This window comes from Carcharodon carcharias, chromosome 14 (genome assembly GCF_017639515.1).
Source record: "Carcharodon carcharias isolate sCarCar2 chromosome 14, sCarCar2.pri, whole genome shotgun sequence".
Classification (NCBI taxonomy): domain Eukaryota; kingdom Metazoa; phylum Chordata; class Chondrichthyes; order Lamniformes; family Lamnidae; genus Carcharodon; species Carcharodon carcharias.
In genome coordinates, this window is record NC_054480.1 from 134,882,754 (window position 1) to 134,900,664 (window position 17,911).

The 17,911-nt window shown below is 42.9% G+C and overlaps 1 protein-coding gene across 2 annotated transcripts in view; it reads left to right on the forward strand.

Moving 5' to 3' along the window:
- Positions 1 to 17,911, forward strand: part of LOC121287016 (furin-like) — a 46,400-nt gene that overhangs the window by 17,525 nt on the left and 10,964 nt on the right. For both annotated transcript variants that reach the window (XM_041204436.1, XM_041204437.1), the window contains exons 7-12: positions 4,106 to 4,278; positions 5,984 to 6,196; positions 7,320 to 7,420; positions 9,898 to 10,001; positions 12,159 to 12,276; positions 14,259 to 14,438. In XM_041204436.1, coding sequence (XP_041060370.1) covers positions 4,106 to 4,278; positions 5,984 to 6,196; positions 7,320 to 7,420; positions 9,898 to 10,001; positions 12,159 to 12,276; positions 14,259 to 14,438 — 889 coding nt within the window. The remainder of the gene's footprint in view (positions 1 to 4,105; positions 4,279 to 5,983; positions 6,197 to 7,319; positions 7,421 to 9,897; positions 10,002 to 12,158; positions 12,277 to 14,258; positions 14,439 to 17,911) is intronic.

Consider the following 17,911-nt stretch of genomic DNA (forward strand, 5'->3'; position numbering starts at 1 on the left):
GCAAAATCTGCCAGGTTAGGAACAGTCACCTAAGGGCCTTGTTAATAAAGCTGAATGTCCAACAAAGCACTCATAACATTTTTGGAAACCATCCACATGCAGAAGAAGAGGCACCCTCAGCCATGGTGAAATATTAAATTTAATATGTCAAGCAAACAAACTTGTGCAAAAAAAAAGACAATAGTGTTACAAATCATGAGGACCTCATCTCAGGCCAACACAAGCACCAGTGAAAAACCAGTGGTGTGCCTAAGGTGCCTTATGTTTTCATTTCCTGGTGCTGCCGCATCGCTCGGAGTGGCATCTGAGACAGCCTGCTGACTCTACTGTCTTATTGGCCTCGATGACCTTGGCGGTTGTCCTCTGCTGTTTGGAGCCTGTGCTGGCCTTGCCTGGGAGGGAGCTGCCAGTTCCACAGCTGCCATCTCCCCAGTCGTCGCAGCCTCACCAGATGTTATGGTCACGGAGAGGGGTGGAGGAGCTGCTGTCCTCATCTGGAGTGCCCTAAGACGCACCTGCAGGGATGACAGGCAGCTGCTGTGTCGACATGAGGTCGCTTCGGAACTCCCTGCTCATCGTGGATGGATGTGTATTGAGCTGGGAAATTTGATGCCCAGACCATCTCCCACACTGCCAATGACCAGCTGAAGTCAATGCCGAAGTGAGGGCTTGCCGGTCAGACCGTATCCCCAGGAAGCCCTGACAGGTCTCCTGGAGGAGCCTCTCCCCAAGAGTCACCATTCTGTCTCCATGGAGGACATGTGGCTCATTGCTTCAGCGATCATCCACGTAGACTCCACCATGGAGACCAAGCCAAGCATAGCCTGCCCCAGATGCTCCTGCACACCCAGCCGCATTTCCTGTCCCTGCTGCATCGTGGACGACTCCAGAGGCACATCAGGCACTGAGCATGTGCCTGGTCCCCTGAAGTCCTCTGACTGCTGTCACCATGTGTGCACTCTCTGCCAGCTCCTCCAGCGACTATGAAGTGCCCTCACCACCGTGCCCCAGGAGACTAGCCAATATTCTAATCCCTACCAAAGTGCTAGTATCTGCACTGGTCCCTGCCTGGCTGAGATGGCGTGCCGCTGGTGAGACTTCAGGCCCCTTGGGTGTGAGAGGGGGCCTCTGCTGCTCCTTCCAGCCTTGGTCCGATGATCCTGAAAGGAAGAACAAGGACAGCGGATCAGCTGACGTGGAGACAATGACAATGTGCATTCCTGTCCCCTGGATCATTATGCGCTCATCCTTCCATAAGCAATGGTCAAGCCATGTTGCAAAATTAAATCAATTAACATTCAGCACTGCTATGGCTGTTGGGAAAACAATGCTGACCTCTCTGGGCATAAATACCTGGCCGTGGCACCCCAGCCTCACCAACACCAGTGGACCTGGGTGCACGGCGTCTCTCCAAACCCAGGGCCTCCTGCTCAAACCGGCTAAGAATGGCGATCTGCATCTGTCCACCGCCAGTCCTCATATGCTCTGCAGCGTTATGAGCATTCTTCTGAAAATGAGATGAGCATTGATTAGTGCAAATTGCACATGGGCTTACTTCACGCACGGCCCACCCCAACCAGAGTGGGACACATCAGGACTCCAGTGCCTCCTCACCCCGCTGCTGCCGAACGCTGTTACAAAGATGCTAGGCCTGTTTTCACCCCCCTCACACATGCGGCCTACATCACATTATGCACCACACAGTATATCCTTCCATAGCAAGGATGCGCAAGCACGTAGAGCGCAGCAGATGGTTCCTTGCCATGCCACCTTGAAGCTCCCCTCCAAGCATGTCATCATCCTGACTTGGACATGTCCTGCAGTTCAAGTACAGCGCCTAGGTGCAGCTCCTCCAGGTTGCCCCCAGACCAGTCATGTGGGACGCGGTGTAACACATGCTGTGGGGGCAAAACACATCTCTATCTCCCTCTGAGGCAATATCTGCTGGCCCACCCAGCAAAGAATGCATGCCGTCAATGATTCAATGCAGTCACTACACTCTGACTTGGGGGGGTCGTTGGGGAACAGGGGGTAAGCTGACTGGGTTAAATGACCAATGCCAGCATGGTACTCGCCCTGCCAGAGTGCAACAAGTTATTGAAGTGCTTGCGACACTGGATCCAGGCACGCCGCACCACGTTGCAGGAAATCACCACCTCCCAGGCACGTTGCGTCATGTCTCCTCCTCCCATCCTGGGGCACCAGCACCTCCCACTGTGCTGCTACCTCAGAGGGCAGCAAGACAGTCATCTGAAAAACGAGGGGCACATTGGCCCCCGGCCCCCCCATCCCGCCCTACCCTCCGGCCTGGCCTGCCCCAGAGGACTACCCTCCAGCCTGGCCTGCCCTGCCCTCTGGACTTGCATGAACTTCATTGCCCCTCTGCACAGCCCTTTGCCCAGCCATTGCGAGCAGCCTTTCCGAGGCTGCCAGGGCCTTCCTTTTATGCAGGTCGCCATTGGACCCGGTGGCCTGAGCCCGCCTGCCCATTCCCTGCATGGGAGTTGTGAAGTACGCTGGGCAGGCGGGCCTTAATTGGCCCGCCTGCGTAAAATGGTGCGGATCCCATTGCGAGCAGCAATTGGGTCTGTGCCCTCCTGCTTCACCAAACAAAAAATTCATCCCCAGACATTTTTATTGAATTCGTATTTCACCTTCTGCCACGGTGGCATTTGAACCCAGCTTTATCCTCTGTCCCTGGAATATTATTACCTTATGCACCTTGTTGAAAGTAGTATGACTTGTTTTTAATGGTATGTTTAAATCATAAGCTGAATAACCTTTCTGGCCCTATAAAACTAATTTTACTTGTGGAATACCAAAATTCCCCTGATTTTTTTTAATAGATTTTAAAAATAATTATTGAATAATGTTAGTATTTCAGCTTCTACCTTAATCCCATGTATAAGTCCAAATGTGTTTGGCCCTTTTTTTTGCTTAAAAAGTGAATGATAAAACCTTCCTGTTATTTCCTGATTGTTGTCTGAGAATCCTTAAATGTGAATGCTTAGCATATTTGATGACATTACTGTTGCTCTACACTAGAGATCCCCAATAACTAGTGCCAGTGAACTCTGCAGGCAGCTTTCTTCATGGTCAGCAGTGAAGACTCACTTCGCCGCCGACCACAAAATCAGGGCCATGAGTTTTCTTTAGTGTTGTAAAGTTTGTATGAATTAAAACTCCATTTCGTATATTGTGCTCTCTAAAATTGCAGCTTGTTACACGTGTGCATGTTAAAGAAATTTTATGAAACAGACACTGTAACATAGGCAGTGCTTCTTTGTAGGCTGACCCTCCTGCTGCTTCAGTTCCCCATTGATAATGGCTGCTGCTTTTTTTTCTTCATTGTAACGTAAAGACACTGCATGATTCAATGGGGCATGAAAGGAATATATTAACAATATGTTGCTAGGTAATCCATTATGGGTTCTATTCACTTTAGTTTTCAGGCCTGCAAAATTACATGCAGTGTTGGATTAATGTATAAAATGGGTAGTTTTCTGCATTCTATAGAGGAAACACTTGCATAAGATGTAGCTCATAATGCAGCAAAGGATTACATTTATAAACCTTTTACGCTCAAACATTTAGTGAATTTTCTTCTTGGCGCATTGACTATGAAACGTACTATTGATGTTACAATCTGGCTGTTTGTTTCTTTCTTATCCAGTCCCTGGAGAGGATGTGTTTTCCTTGACCTAGATATGCCTTGGGAGCATAGATTTTAGTCTCTTGCGATTGAGTTTAGCGCACTATTTAAAACACTCCATTCTTGGGCTGATGTACTTGCATTGGTCTCCACATTTAATCAAACGTGCTGTTTAGTGTTCTCCTTCATATTCAGGCTATCTTATGCAGATTTGCATGATGTCTAGAATGTATCTGATATCCACCTTGACACTTGGATAGATATAAAATGTTACTATGATCCAGGAGTGGCTGAGTTAGCTTTGGCCACGGTATTGGCTTAGCGGTTGGTGATTTTAGAACTATTCTGCGTGATCAATATTTTATTTGTTGATTACAGTTCTACAGTGTTTTGTGGCTCCCTGTTTCCAGCCATCTGTAATATTTATTTTTGTTTGTCTATTTCTGCCTGCAGGGGTACGAATGCTTGATGGTGAGATCACTGATGTAGTGGAAGCCCGCTCACTCAGCCTCAACCCTCAGCACATCCATATCTATAGTGCTAGCTGGGGTCCAGAGGACAATGGGCAGACTGTGGAAGGGCCAGCAATGTTGGCAAGTCAGGCATTCCTCAGGGGTATTACAAATGTAAGATCATGAAATAGTTCATTTCGAGTAACCGAATTTTGCAAAACTTGAATGCTAGGCTTTAGAATATGGAATTGTATGCAATGCAGTCTGCTTTAAATTAAAACCATTGCAAATAATTATTGATAAATAACATGTTTTGGCATGAGACCAGCTTTTGTAATGGCATAGAACTACTTTTTAAATATTCCCCAGCACTTAAAACTGTAAACCAACACAGCTCCTGTTCTAACATTTAGGATTAGGAGACAATCTACAATATACTGATGTCTTTCCATAATCTCTTGTTTTAGTGAGTGAGAATTGCTAGTTGGCGGTCACCTGGGAATGGAACAGATTTTGTAAGATGTAAATGTGGAGATCTTACACTTAGTAAAGTAAATTTCATCAAGCCACTGAATTGAACACTTTGCATAATAGCAGTCTCTAGCCAACAATTTAGCATAAGATACAAGAACAGGATAGGACTTTTATATAAGAACAGAAGAAATGAGAGCAGGATTGGCCACATAGCAGGAATAGACCATATAGCAGCTCAAGCTTGCTTTGCTATTCAAATAAGGTCATAGCTGAATTTCCACCTCAGATCCACTTCTCCCATCCTATCTGTATAACTCTTGATTCCCTCAATCTTGATTATATTCATCAGTTGAGTATCCCCAATCTTCTGGGGTAGAGAATTCTGAAGATTTCCAAGCCTCTGCGAGTGAAGAAATTTCTCCTCGTTTCAGTCTTAAACGGCTGACCCCTTTATCCTGAGACTACAAGGTTGCAAGATTTAGGAGCAAGGGTAGGCTATTTGGCCCCTCAAGCCTGGTCCATCATTTAATAAACTCGTGACTGATTTGATTGTAGCCTCAATTCCACTTTCTTGTCTGTCCCCAATAACCTTTGACTCCCTTGTCGATCAAAATATCTATCTAACTCTGTCTTGAACATATTCAATCCCCTGGCCACCGCTGCTCTCTGGGGAAGAGAATTCCACATACTAACAACCCTCAAGATTTGCCCTCATCTCGGTCTTAAATTGGATGCCCTAATTTTTCCCTCGAGCATATTCCACCATTGAATTATATCATGGCTAACCTGTACTTTAACTCCATTTTACAATAATAAAATACATCGACCTGCCAAAAATTCACAATTGCCATGTAAGTTTACAGCACAGAAGGAGGTCATTCAGCTGATCATGTCCATGCCAGGTTTTTCCTATAGCAAATTTTCTTTTGCTTTCAATATATTTTCCTATGATTTCTAGTTCTAGAATCTGCAACCAGGATAACTGTCCCTCAACACTTACCTGCTCAAGCCCTTTTAGAAATTTTATGTTTCACCTCTTCATTCTTTTTTTATCTGGATTCCATCACTGGATCTGAGTACTTGGAAGAATGTTTTGTTGATTCAAGAAAGTCCTGTTAATGCCACAGAGGTTCCATGAGGGTTGATGGGAAGGGGAAATATAAAATTCAGTAACTGTTTCAAAACTGCTTAATAACTGTGCCTTTGGAGAAGGGGACTTTTAACAATCTCATACTATCTTCCTCATTAGAATAGCAGCAATGCTATGTTTCTTATATTTAATGCAGTCTTTAACATTAAAGTGCTTCAACATCAATAATCTGAATTCATTTAGGTGTTCGTTTTAACCACAGCTAAAACTTGAAGCCCTTCAGAATTGTGTGATGACTTACTTATTCCTTCTTAGGGTCGAGGTGGTCTTGGTTCCATCTTTGTCTGGGCATCTGGTAATGGAGGCTTCCAGCACGACGACTGTAACTGCGATGGTTATACCAACAGTATCTACACACTGTCTGTAGGCAGCACAACTCAACTGGGAAATGTCCCTTGGTACAGCGAGGCCTGCTGTTCAACACTCACAACTACCTATAGCAGTGGAACCAGAACAGAAAAACAGATAGTAAGAAAACTTTTTGCCTGTGCACACAGACAAAATCATTGGCTCTAATATTTGTTTGGGGTGGATTGTGCATTTAATGGCAAGACCATATTTAAAGTTTTTTGTTTCCAAGCTGGCAGCCAGCCAATTGAGGGGCTGGCTGTTGGCCAAGAAGGAGAGGAAGACGCCATGGGTGCTAAGGAAAGACTGGGGTGGTTTACAGTGGGGGAAAATTGTTGGTCAAGGTCGAAGGCATTGTGGGAGTTTTTTGAAAGGCATTTAGCGGCTGGATCTACTCTTTCTCACCTCCCTTCAGCCGCTGGGTTTCCCAAGCCATGGGAAAGTCAAGCTGCTGCAATTGATTCCAGATGCTAACTAAAATTTTAGGAGTGAAGACTCCCTAACATAGGAGGTGGTTTTCAGTTACTTAACTGAGGCAGAAGACTGACCTGCTCCAACTTTGTTCAGACTGGAAGTGGGTGTGCTTAATTGGTGTCTGATTTCAGATTTTTAAATTTCAATTATTCCCTGCCCCAACTCTCGTCAACTCATTTGATGTTTGTGCGGGTGATAGTGTGGTGGCTGTGAGGGGGAAGGGGGGACAACAGATTAAATTGATCTCCATTATATCATGGTGATTTGTGAAGTGATATTTTTTCCCCTCATGACTTTGCATCTGGCTGTTTAGACAGAAGTTTTTTGTTGCTATTTATTTTTCTTTGTCAGAAGATAGGATGCTCTGGATTATTGAAAGAACTGTTCCCCATAGATCAGTAAGAGTGCAGGGCTGACTGTGTCTTTTCACATATTTGCACAGAGGCATGTGTTTTGTAAGCATGACTCCTGTCCAGTTTTAATTCCCTCCTTTATTGATGACCCACTTTCTGGAGATAGACTTCAAAATCTATAGACTCAATTTATCTGAAGTGCTTTTCACTTGTAGTATTTTCCAAAAGCATTTCAAAATGATACAATAGGATATATAACCACATTTCTGACCAGTCAAATGTGAGGGATTTAATTTGGCTAAGGCTGAAATGGCCCATCTGGTAAAGTGCAAAAGGTCTTTTGAAAAGATTAAGTTAATGTCTTGGTTAACTCACTGTCAGTCGTCTTTTTTTCCCCTTCCTCTGTTCTCTCCCAGGTAACAACAGACCTTCGTTTACGATGTACAGAAAAACACACTGGAACATCAGCATCTGCGCCACTTGCTGCTGGGATCATAGCTCTTGCTCTGGAAGCAAAGTAATCTCTTTTTTAATGCAGTAAAAATGTTCCTAGGTGTATTAAGCAGATTGAAAAATGCTATTCATGCTATGAATGGGTTTAAATATTTCTAATGCCCTAGTTATTATGCCCAAGCAACATGTTGTAATTAATTTTTAAAAACATTAGTCTTATGGTAGCTTCTAATTTCTTGATGTGTGTAGGAAAATGATCCAGTTAATTTTAATGGTTTACAATAATTCTCTTCCTTTCTTGTCTGAGCATCTCTGGCAGACAACTGCTTTAGCCACCCATTGTCAGAGTTGGCTGGACTCCATGAAGCATTCAGGCCTCCCTCTCCTGAGCCTAAATAATCCCACTACTATCCAGGATGATTCTAGAAAACAAAAATAGCCCAAAACCTTTTATTGATTATCAACTATATTTAATAACCCCTGGCCCTTCCGAGGTGCGAGGAGCTCATGTATTTCTGTCATTGTTTAAGGCCTCTATAGTCACTGAAATTGTAATTCATTCCTTCTCTAAGTTTCCTCTCCTCAAAACAACCTTATTCCCTCTTGCTTGCAGGTTAATTCCCCATTTACAGCCTTGCTTTCTCCTCATCTTTGAACTTATTGCTTCCCAAATATGGGTCCATCTTTCCCACAATTCTTGTTGCAGTCTTTCCTATCCAGTTTCCATCCTTTTTACAGCATTAATGCCCTCTAAGAGAAAGAGTTATGAGTCCTATGTATGACTGAGCCTTTTCCCTCATTGACTACTTTGCAGCTTTTGACATGGCTGACTACACCGTCTTTCTGACTTCTGTCCTCTGCTGTGCTAAATGGGATCGATTTCGAACAGATCTAGCAACTTGAAACTGGGCACCCATGAGGCGCTTGTGCCATCAGCAATAACAGATTGCAAAACCACAATCTGTAACCTCATAGCCCAGTGTTTCCTCCCACTCCTCTACCATTACCATCAAATCAGAGGATTGACCCTGGCTCAATGAAGGGTGCAGGAGGGCAGGCCAGGAGCAACACCAAACATAACTAAAAATGAGGTGTCAATCTGGTGAAGCTACAACACACACTGTTTGGCATGCAAGTAGCCCTATCACAGAATCACAGTGCAGAAGAGGCCCTTCGGCCCATCGAGTCTGCACCGACACGTGAGAAACACTCAGAAGCAGCATGCACCAGCCAGAGCTGCGTGATCCTGCAGCCAACAGCTCCGATCTAGGCTTTCTTGCAGTCCTGCCACATTCAATTATGAATAGTGGTGGATAATTAAACAACAAACAGGAGGAAGAAGCTCCACAATGGGAGAGCCCAGCACATCAGTGCAAAAGCTAAGGCTGAAACATAAGCAGCCAGATATCTGCATGAAGTGCTGAGTGGATGATCCGTCATGCCTCCTCCTGAGGCCCCCAGCATCATAGATGCCAGTCTTCAGCCAATTCAATTCACTCCGTGTGATATCAAGAAGTGGCTGAAAACTTTGGATACTGCAATGACTATGGGCCCTGACAATATTCTGGCAAAAGTACTGAACTTGTGCTCTAAAACTTGCCACACCCCTAGTCAAGCTGTTATCAGTACAACTGCAACTTCCTTCTTCCTACTGGATCATTGTCTCCTGTAGTCAACTGGATTCCATTACCTGAAGCTATGGTTAGTTTCTACATGTATGCTGACAAGACTGAGCTTTACCCCTCCACCACCTCTCTCAACTTTTCTACTGCCTTTTTGTTGCTTACACCAGCAGTTTTGACACCCAGTTTTGGATAGTGCCCTCCAATCAAACATTTATGAAAACTGAAATCACTGTCTTCACCTCATGCCACAAACTGTTACCCAGTACTTTCCCATTTCTGGTCATTGTCTCAGCTTGAACTGGATTCCCCAACCCAAAGCTGAGCTTCCAACCTGCATCTTTGTCGTCACCATCCTGTACTATTTACGTAGCATACCTGGTGGGTCTCGGATCCTCCACACGCCTCATTTCAGCTCATACAAGTCTCTCTCTATATATCCAGTACAATCTCCTATTCACCCATCATTCCTGGCCTAATTGACCACATTACTTCTGCTCTTGCAAAGTTTTCAATTTAACTTAAACTTTCTTACTCTTGTTCTAAAATCCTATAATTGCCTTCCCCTTCCTTGTTGGTAACCTTCTCCAGTACTGCAATTCTCCGAGAATTCTGTGATTTTTCCAACTCTGGCCAATTGTGTAACCCTCTTCCTTTGTCCCCACCAGTCGCTGTGCCTTCATTCACCTAGGTTCCATGGAGTAGAATTCATTCTGTATGCTCCTCTACTTCTTTGACCACCTTCTCCCTTTTCACTTCTTTGACCAAGCTTTTGGTCATCTTAATATCTCCTTTTAGCATTCATCTTTGACTGCCTCTGAAGCACCTGGGATTTATTTCTGTTAAAGGAGCTATAGATGCATATCATTAAAATATTTTAATTTCCAAAAAAATGCCAATATACAGTTTGTATTTGTAGTCCTACACTGACCTGGCGTGATATGCAACATCTTGTAGTGAGAGCATCTAAACCCCTGCATTTAAAAGCAGAAGACTGGGCCAAAAATGGAGTGGGACGCAAAGGTAAGGAAGACTAGCTTGTTTAAGTGGCATGCTTTAGTAGTAAACTGGCTATGTCTTAGATAAATCAAAAACAGAAAATGCTGGAAAAACTCAGCAGGCCTAGCAACATCTGTGGAGAGAGAAACAGTTAACGTTTCGAGTCCATATGACCCTTCAGAGCTCTGAAGAAGGGTCATACAGACTCGAAACATTAACTCTTTCTCTCTCCACAGATGTTGCTAGGCCTGCTGAGTTTTTCCAGCATTTTCTATTTTTGTTTCAGATTTCCAGCGTCTGTAGTATTTTGCTTTTATCTTAGTTAAGTCATCCTCTCTAGCAAAATAATGGCTTTTAAAAATTTTTATTTTAATGTAACAGGAAGACTTTTTTAACAAGCATTGTAGGGGTCGTTTTAGCTGAAGTGTAAAAATAGACACTAAATAAATGGGTGATGTGTGAATAAGACTTGCCTGTTTGAGAGCCTGGAGTTAGTATGGTTTTGGTCCTTGGTGCAGATAACCATAATTTGAATTTGCCTGGATGTGCTAAACCAACCATCTGCAAGCTTGGCCCTCCAGTGGTGTTCAGATGCAATTTTTGTTGAGAAGTATATGTGGGCTCCTCGCACCCACTTCCATTGAAGGTATGAATGTTCTAGCTGGCACGTTGCAGGATGGCTTAAGTCCAAAGGGGAGGTACAGGAGATCTTGGTGGAGAGGGTCCATAGCAAGAGGGATGTCCTGTACCTGCAAGGGAGATAGTGGAGGAGGGTGCTACCTCAGGCCTCTCTTTGTAGCATCTGGTGCCATGTTGCCTGGGCTTGTGCCCTCTTCCCATTCCTCATCCAATCCAAGATGTTTATGACCAAGCACTCCCTTTCTCCTGGTGACTAAGTTGGAATAGCACAGTAATTACTCTTATTTGATGTAGTCCTCTGAATTTCCAAAATAAACTGTTGCTAGTGTGTTGACAAAATTGCTCAAAAAGTCTATGTTTCAGAGGTTCTTTTTACAGCCTCAGTAACAAGTTAGCATGAATCTGATTATCCCTTTAAGTAACTCTTGAAGCCCATATCAATGCTATGTTTACTCTCAATGCCTAGTCATTGTTAGAGGGAATTAGGACTGTGCTAGCCACCAAAATGCTGTGCAGCATTTTTTAATCACAAGCAGACATATTAATTGGCAATCATCCCTTTAGCAAACCTCCAGGTGGCTGTTTCTAACTCTGGGTTGAGCTCTTTACTAAGATAATAACTTCTGCTAAATGCAGATTAAACCAATGTTTCATATCAAGATCCAATCCTAGCTGTCTCAGAGGCTGTTTAGCGCCTGAGCATGCTGCTGAAGTTGCCTCGTGTGTTCAGTATTAAGACTTAATTTAAGGGAAAAGCATCTTATTTAGACCTCGAAGTCCAAATGCCATAAAGCTGCATTTTTTTGTATATGTGGCAGTTTTGATTGTAAAGCAGTACCCATCAGAGTACTAAATATGTGCATAAAGTTGAGATTGGCTGCCATCCTTCAAGAAAAGGTCCTCAATTTTATTTGAATTGACTAAAGTTTGTGATGCTGGCTGCACCATGGTTCATTGTTGGGGAAGCTTGCTTGCCTGTCTGGCCACCATGCTATAACCATGGATGTAACAAATTTAAGTGTGTAATAAAAATGACACTTCTAATACACAACCCTGTCACCTTGCCACTGGCATAGTACAGTGCCTAGTTGCAAGTCAGCTTTAGAATTGAGCCTTGCAGTGTTCAACATATCTTGAGTACTCAATTCAAAAGGCCAGATCTTGAATCTGGATAAAAAGATATAAACTTGTAGACCTTGCAACTGACCAGTGAAGAACTGACCGTGTTTCAAAATAATCCAAAGATTGGATTTGACTTTTGCTTTAGATGATCTAAACTGACAGTGACACATGCTTTTTCTACAATTATGGCCTTAACTTGCCTTTTGTGTAATAGGCGAGTAGTCTAGTTTAAAAAAAAATATGGTAATGTAATATGTAATGTCTTAATGTTAAAGCTATTAAGTAAAGTGTATTTTTTAATTGGTTGGATGTGATTGGTTTCTGCACTGATAGTGATTATCATTGAACTTCCTGAAATCACAAATGGTACACCCTGAATGAACAATGCTGATAATATATATTATGATTAATTGTTTTCAGTGAGCCATCACTATGGGTATGGACTACTAGATGCTGGACTTCTGGTGGATTTAGCAACTAAGTGGTTGACAGTGAACCCACAGAGGGAATGCTCCATAGAGATTAGTAAATCCCCACAGTAAGCATGTTCATGCAAATTGGAATTGTTGTATATAGTGTATAGAAGTACAGATGGCTCTGAATGTCTTACAAGATTTTATTTTTTTATTAGCGATCCGTTTGCTACCCAAAAACTTGCTGAATAATATTTAATGAGGGTCAAAAATGGTACATAACTAATTCTAATTGTCACTTGGTAGGCATGCATCAGAGAGCCCACAAGATGTAACATCCCCATGTGATACATAGAACACAGGAATGGGCCAATATTCCATCCAGTCAATGCAGAAGTTTATGCTCCACTTGAGTCAGATCCCATCCAACCCTATTAGCATAACCCTCAATTCCCTTATCTCATATGCTTACTTAGCTTCACCTTAAATGCATCTATACTATCGACTCCACCATTCCCTTATACATAACTTATACATTCTCGCCACTCTTTGGGTAATTGTAGGTCATGAGCTCCTGTTATGCACTCTGGGATAATTTCTCTCATATTTAGAACTCAAATTCAATATTGTTGACAAAAGATTGAAAACCCTAAACAAACTCAATGGGCTCCCCAAGATTATTAAAAGTTTTATATTAGCAAGATTTGAATTATACCTTCAAAGGGAAATAACTTGCATTGATGTTGCACATTCATTTTTGAAACATTTCTAAGCATTTCATGTAGTGAGTTACATTTGGGCTGCAGTTGAAGGTGCACAACAGTCATGCATTTCAGTGTCTCAGACAACCATTGGACAAATGACTGGTCAATCTGCTTTATGTAAAAAGGTTGATGATTGTGTATATTATATGAAAATTTAGCTGGCTGGGAGTGTTGTTTAAAGCCCTAACACAGTCTTGGAGGTTTTGATGTATAAACTTGTGAATACCTTAAATTTTCAGTAATGTGCTGGAAGAATATCTTTTTTTATGTGATCTTCTAGATCTTTTGGAGTGACTGAAGCTACATTCTCTCAAGCTGCAATGAGTAAAATTTAACAGAAGAAACTAATTTAAATATCAAAGTAGAATATATGAGTAATTGATATTTGGATAGTGTGTTACAATGCCGCAGTGCAATCTGATTGACCTTAAACTGCTCTAGTACCATTTCTCATCTAGACCTGTTAGTGCTACAGGGCTGCAATATTATTCTCACTAGTTTTATTGCTATATGTAACACATTCTCAGTCATCTGTTATTTTATATAATGTATACACAACTCAATTAGAAATTTTACTGTTCTCTGCAATATGGAATAATCCACATCTTGTGCAGCATTCTGGGGAGCTTTAAATTAGCTTCTAATATTCATAGATTAAATTAATACCTATTTGAGTGACACTAAATTTCTGAAATTGTTATTTGTACTTTTTTCCCCCCCCAAAATTTGAAAATATAACTTGTACTTCTGTGCTGAATTAGTTTGCCAGAAAGGGTCACCAAGCAGCTGGGCCCTCTGGTCATTTGTTCGTCAGTTGCTCTAATGATCCTTTACTCCATTAGTGCATTTTGTTTATCTTTCCACAAAACTTTTTGTTTTATACATTTTCTAATTTGTATTTGCATCAAAGTCAACTGAGCTGGAACATTCCTCAGTTTAGCAGTAGCCATTTGCACTTAACGCAATCAAGCCAAATGTGCTTCTTATCCAATTGTACATTTTTCAATATCGATTTGCAGCAATAGCAGGATTCTCTTCATCCGAGTTATTTTCTTCCCTCCAGCATCTCCAAAGAGAATGAGGACAGTAGGAGTTTGGTTCAAGCCTCAGTCAAAAATTGTTAGCCGAAGTAGCTAAGAATGACTGACTCTCTTGTTTCTTGCTGAGATCAGTGTGCACATATGTACTCCAATGTGCTGTCCAACTTTGATTACACTAGGTTAATTATTTCAGCCATTGCAATAAATGTTAACGCTGAGCCATTATATTCTTCTAAATTCGTGTGTATGTATTCCTTGAATTTAAAAAGCATTTCGAGAATACTCTGCTTTTTGTTCTTTCAGAGTTATTTCTGACCAGCTTGTTATCAAGAAATATATTGATCCTTGTTCTCGAACTAAAAATTACATCCGATCTCTTGAGCACGTGGAAGCTAGAGTGTCACTGAGCTACACACGAAGAGGTGATCTGAGGATTTCTCTCACTAGTCCTAGTGGGACATATTCCAAGTTGGTTGATGTAAGGTATGAAAGTCAGTGTGGTGGTTTGATTGCTGATCTATAGATAAAAGAGGAGCAATGAACTAGAGTGGCCACTAGTCACTTGAATCCTTTTGGACTATTGTTGGTTAACTTTGGAGTTTCATAGAAATGATCCTTTTTTTTAATCCATTACACAGCGCAATAGTACTTCTGCATTATATCTAACAAGACTGTTAATATAAGAACATAAATCGGACCAGGAACAGGCTGTATCACCCCTCAAGCCCGTTCTGATATTCAATTTTGGACCCCAATTGCATATTCTTACCTGGCCCTCATATCCCTTGAATTTGCCCCAGAGTCCAAAAATCTTTCCGCCTTAAACATACTCAATGACTATACATCCAAAGCCCTCTGAGGTCAAGAATTCCAAAATTTACAAGCCTCCGGGTAATGCTTTTCTCCTCATCCTAGTCTTAAATGATCAACCCTTTAGCCTGCCAAGGAAAACAGCCCTGTATCTACCCTGTCAAGCCCCTTAATACATTTCAAAGGGATTACGTCTTATTCTTCTTAACTCCAGAGTGTAGGCCAACACTAAACTTCTCATAGGACAACCCTCATCCCAGGAATCAATCTATTGAATTTTCACTGCAATGCCTCTGATGGAAATATATGCTTCCTTGTGTAAGGCGACTGAAGCTATACTCTGGGTGTGGTCTCCTATACAAATGTTGCCAGACCTTGCTCTTCTATTCCAACCCCCTTGCAGTAAAGACCAACATGCCATTTGCCCTCCTGATTGCTTCTGTACCTGCATGTTAACTTCCTCATTTATGAGGACACCCTATCTCTCTGAGCATTGATATATTTAAAAGTTTCTTACCATCTAAATGATATTCTGCTTTTTCTATTCATCATAACAAAGGTGAATAACCTCTCATTTTTCCCCACATTAAACCTCATTTGCCACTTGTGTAGCTATCTGAAAACCTGTTGTGTCCTCCAGCGCACTGTCCCACCAAGTTTTGCATTGTCAGCAAACTTGGATACATTGACTTGGATAAAGGTTCCAAGAATATTAATATAGGTTACAAATAGCTGAGGCACCATCATTGACCCTTGTGCCACCACAGTTAGTCTGCTAACATGAGAATACCTTGTTTATATCTACTCTCTTTGTTAACCAATCTTCTATCCATGCTAATATATTGCCTCCAACCCCTTGGTTCTTATCTTGTCATAACCTTTTTTTTGTAGACCCTTGTCAAATGCCTATTGGAATCCAAATATACTACATCTATTAGTTCCCCTTTTTATCTACCCTGCTAGTGACATCCAACCTAATATATTTGCCAAACAATGTTGATTCTACTTAATCTTTGATTTTTCTATGCGCTTTGTTAACACCTCCCGGCATTTTCCTGATGACTATCTGGCTAACTAGCCTGTGGCTTACTGCTTTCTCTCTCCATCTGAATGGCAGTGTTAGATTTTCTACCTTCTAATCCTTTGGGACCATTCTCGGATCTAGGGATTTTGGAAGACTGCAACCAAGGCACCCGTTGCCTCTGCAACCACCTCGGAACCCTATGGTCTAGGCCATCAGGTCCAGGGGATTTGTTGACTTTTAATCCCATAAGTTTCTCTTACTAATATTGCTTTAAATTCTTCCCCCTCATTACCTCTTGGTTTCCCACTATTTTTAGTATGCTTTTTGTCTTCTACAGTGAAGACAAATACAAGATGTTTAATGTCTCTGCTATTTCTGTATTCCCCATTATATTTCCTGTCTTAGCTTCTAAGGGGCCAATGTTTACTTTCGCTACTCTCTTCCTTTTTTACATGTAGAAGCTGTTACAATCTGTTTTTATATTTCTCACAAGTTTACTCCTTTTTCTTGTTTTCGACAATTTTTAAAATTGACTTTTCCCTCACCCAATCCTCACGCTCGCTACTGTCCTTTGCAACATTATAAGCTTTCAGTCTAATACTAGTGAATATTATGGGCAGCATCATCTGACATTCGCACAAAGTGCGGTAGTGGGCGGGTAAAACAACGTTTTACCTGCTGGCTGCAACGGTAGATTTTCACGCCGTATTGTCCCAAACCAGCCGCATAAGTTATGCATTCCCAGGAAAAACACCGTTTTGATGGCAGGCGGGCTCCCATTCGCCCACCCGCCATCGTCTCGCTGCTTCATCATGCCAGGCGCTGTATTTAAAGTCCAGCAGTGGACACACATCTGTGCTTCCAGCCTACAGCTACTGTAGGGAAGATGTTTACGAAAGGCAAAATGACTGCAGCCCTCAGGTTTAATGATGCATCACTGGAATGCCTTTTGGATGCTGTGGAGGGCCCCCCCCCCCCCCCCCCCCCCCAAGCCACAGGATGGGCAGTAGCACCAAACAGGCTTGGGAGGCAGTGGTCAGTGCCCATGCTGCCCAGAAGAGGTTGACCATCCAATGCAGATAGAGGATGAATGATCTTATCTGTGCAGCCAGGGTATGGCAACCATCTCATCGCTCTAAACTCTCTCACTCAAGCCCATCACACATTCACTGGAATCTCGCTCACTGCCAGCTCAAGGGACATCACCACCCATTTTTGTACACGTACCCTCACATGTCCATCTGGCTTCATCTCCTCTGGAGACTACCTCCTCAGCCCTTGAGGCCACTGGCACAGATCAAAATGTGCCCCTACACACCGAGTTACCCTACTTCCCCAGTATATCTCTCATCCTGCAGCCTCTTCCCTTGCCTGAGGCCACTTCTCCCCTTTCACCAAACAAGCCACCCACACACCCGCATGGGCCCCAGCTATGCCTGTCTCTTTATGGGGTATGTGGAACATTCCTTGTTCCAGCCCTACTCCGGCCCCCTCCCACAACTCTTTCTCTGGTACATCGATGATTATTTCATGCTCTCATCGGGACTTGAAAAAATTTATTAATTTTTGCTTCCAATCTCCACCCCTCCGTCATTTTCACATGGTCCATCTCTGACACTTCCCTTCCCTTCCTTGACCTCTCTCTGTCTCAATTTCTGGTGATAGACTGTCCACCAATATCCATTACAAGCCTACCGACTCCCACAGCTACGTTGACTACAGCTCCTCACACCCCACTTCCTGTAAGGACTCCATCCCATTCTCTCAGTTCCTTCACCTCCGTTGCATCTGTTCTGATGATGCTACCTTCAAAAACAGTTCCTCCGACATGTCCTCCTTCTTCCTTAACCGAGGTTTTCCACCCACCGTGGTTGACAGGGCCCTCAACCATGTCTGGCCCATCGCCCGTGCATCCGCCCTCACGCCTTCTCCTCCCTCCCAGAAACATGTTAGGGTCCCCCTTGTCCTCACTTATCACCCCACCAGCCTCCGCATTCAAAGGATCATCCTCCGCCATTTCCGCCAACTCCAGCATGATGCCACCACCAAACACATCTTCCCTTCACCCCCCCCCCCCCACCCCCCAGTGGCATTCCGTAGGAATCATTCCCTCCAGGACACC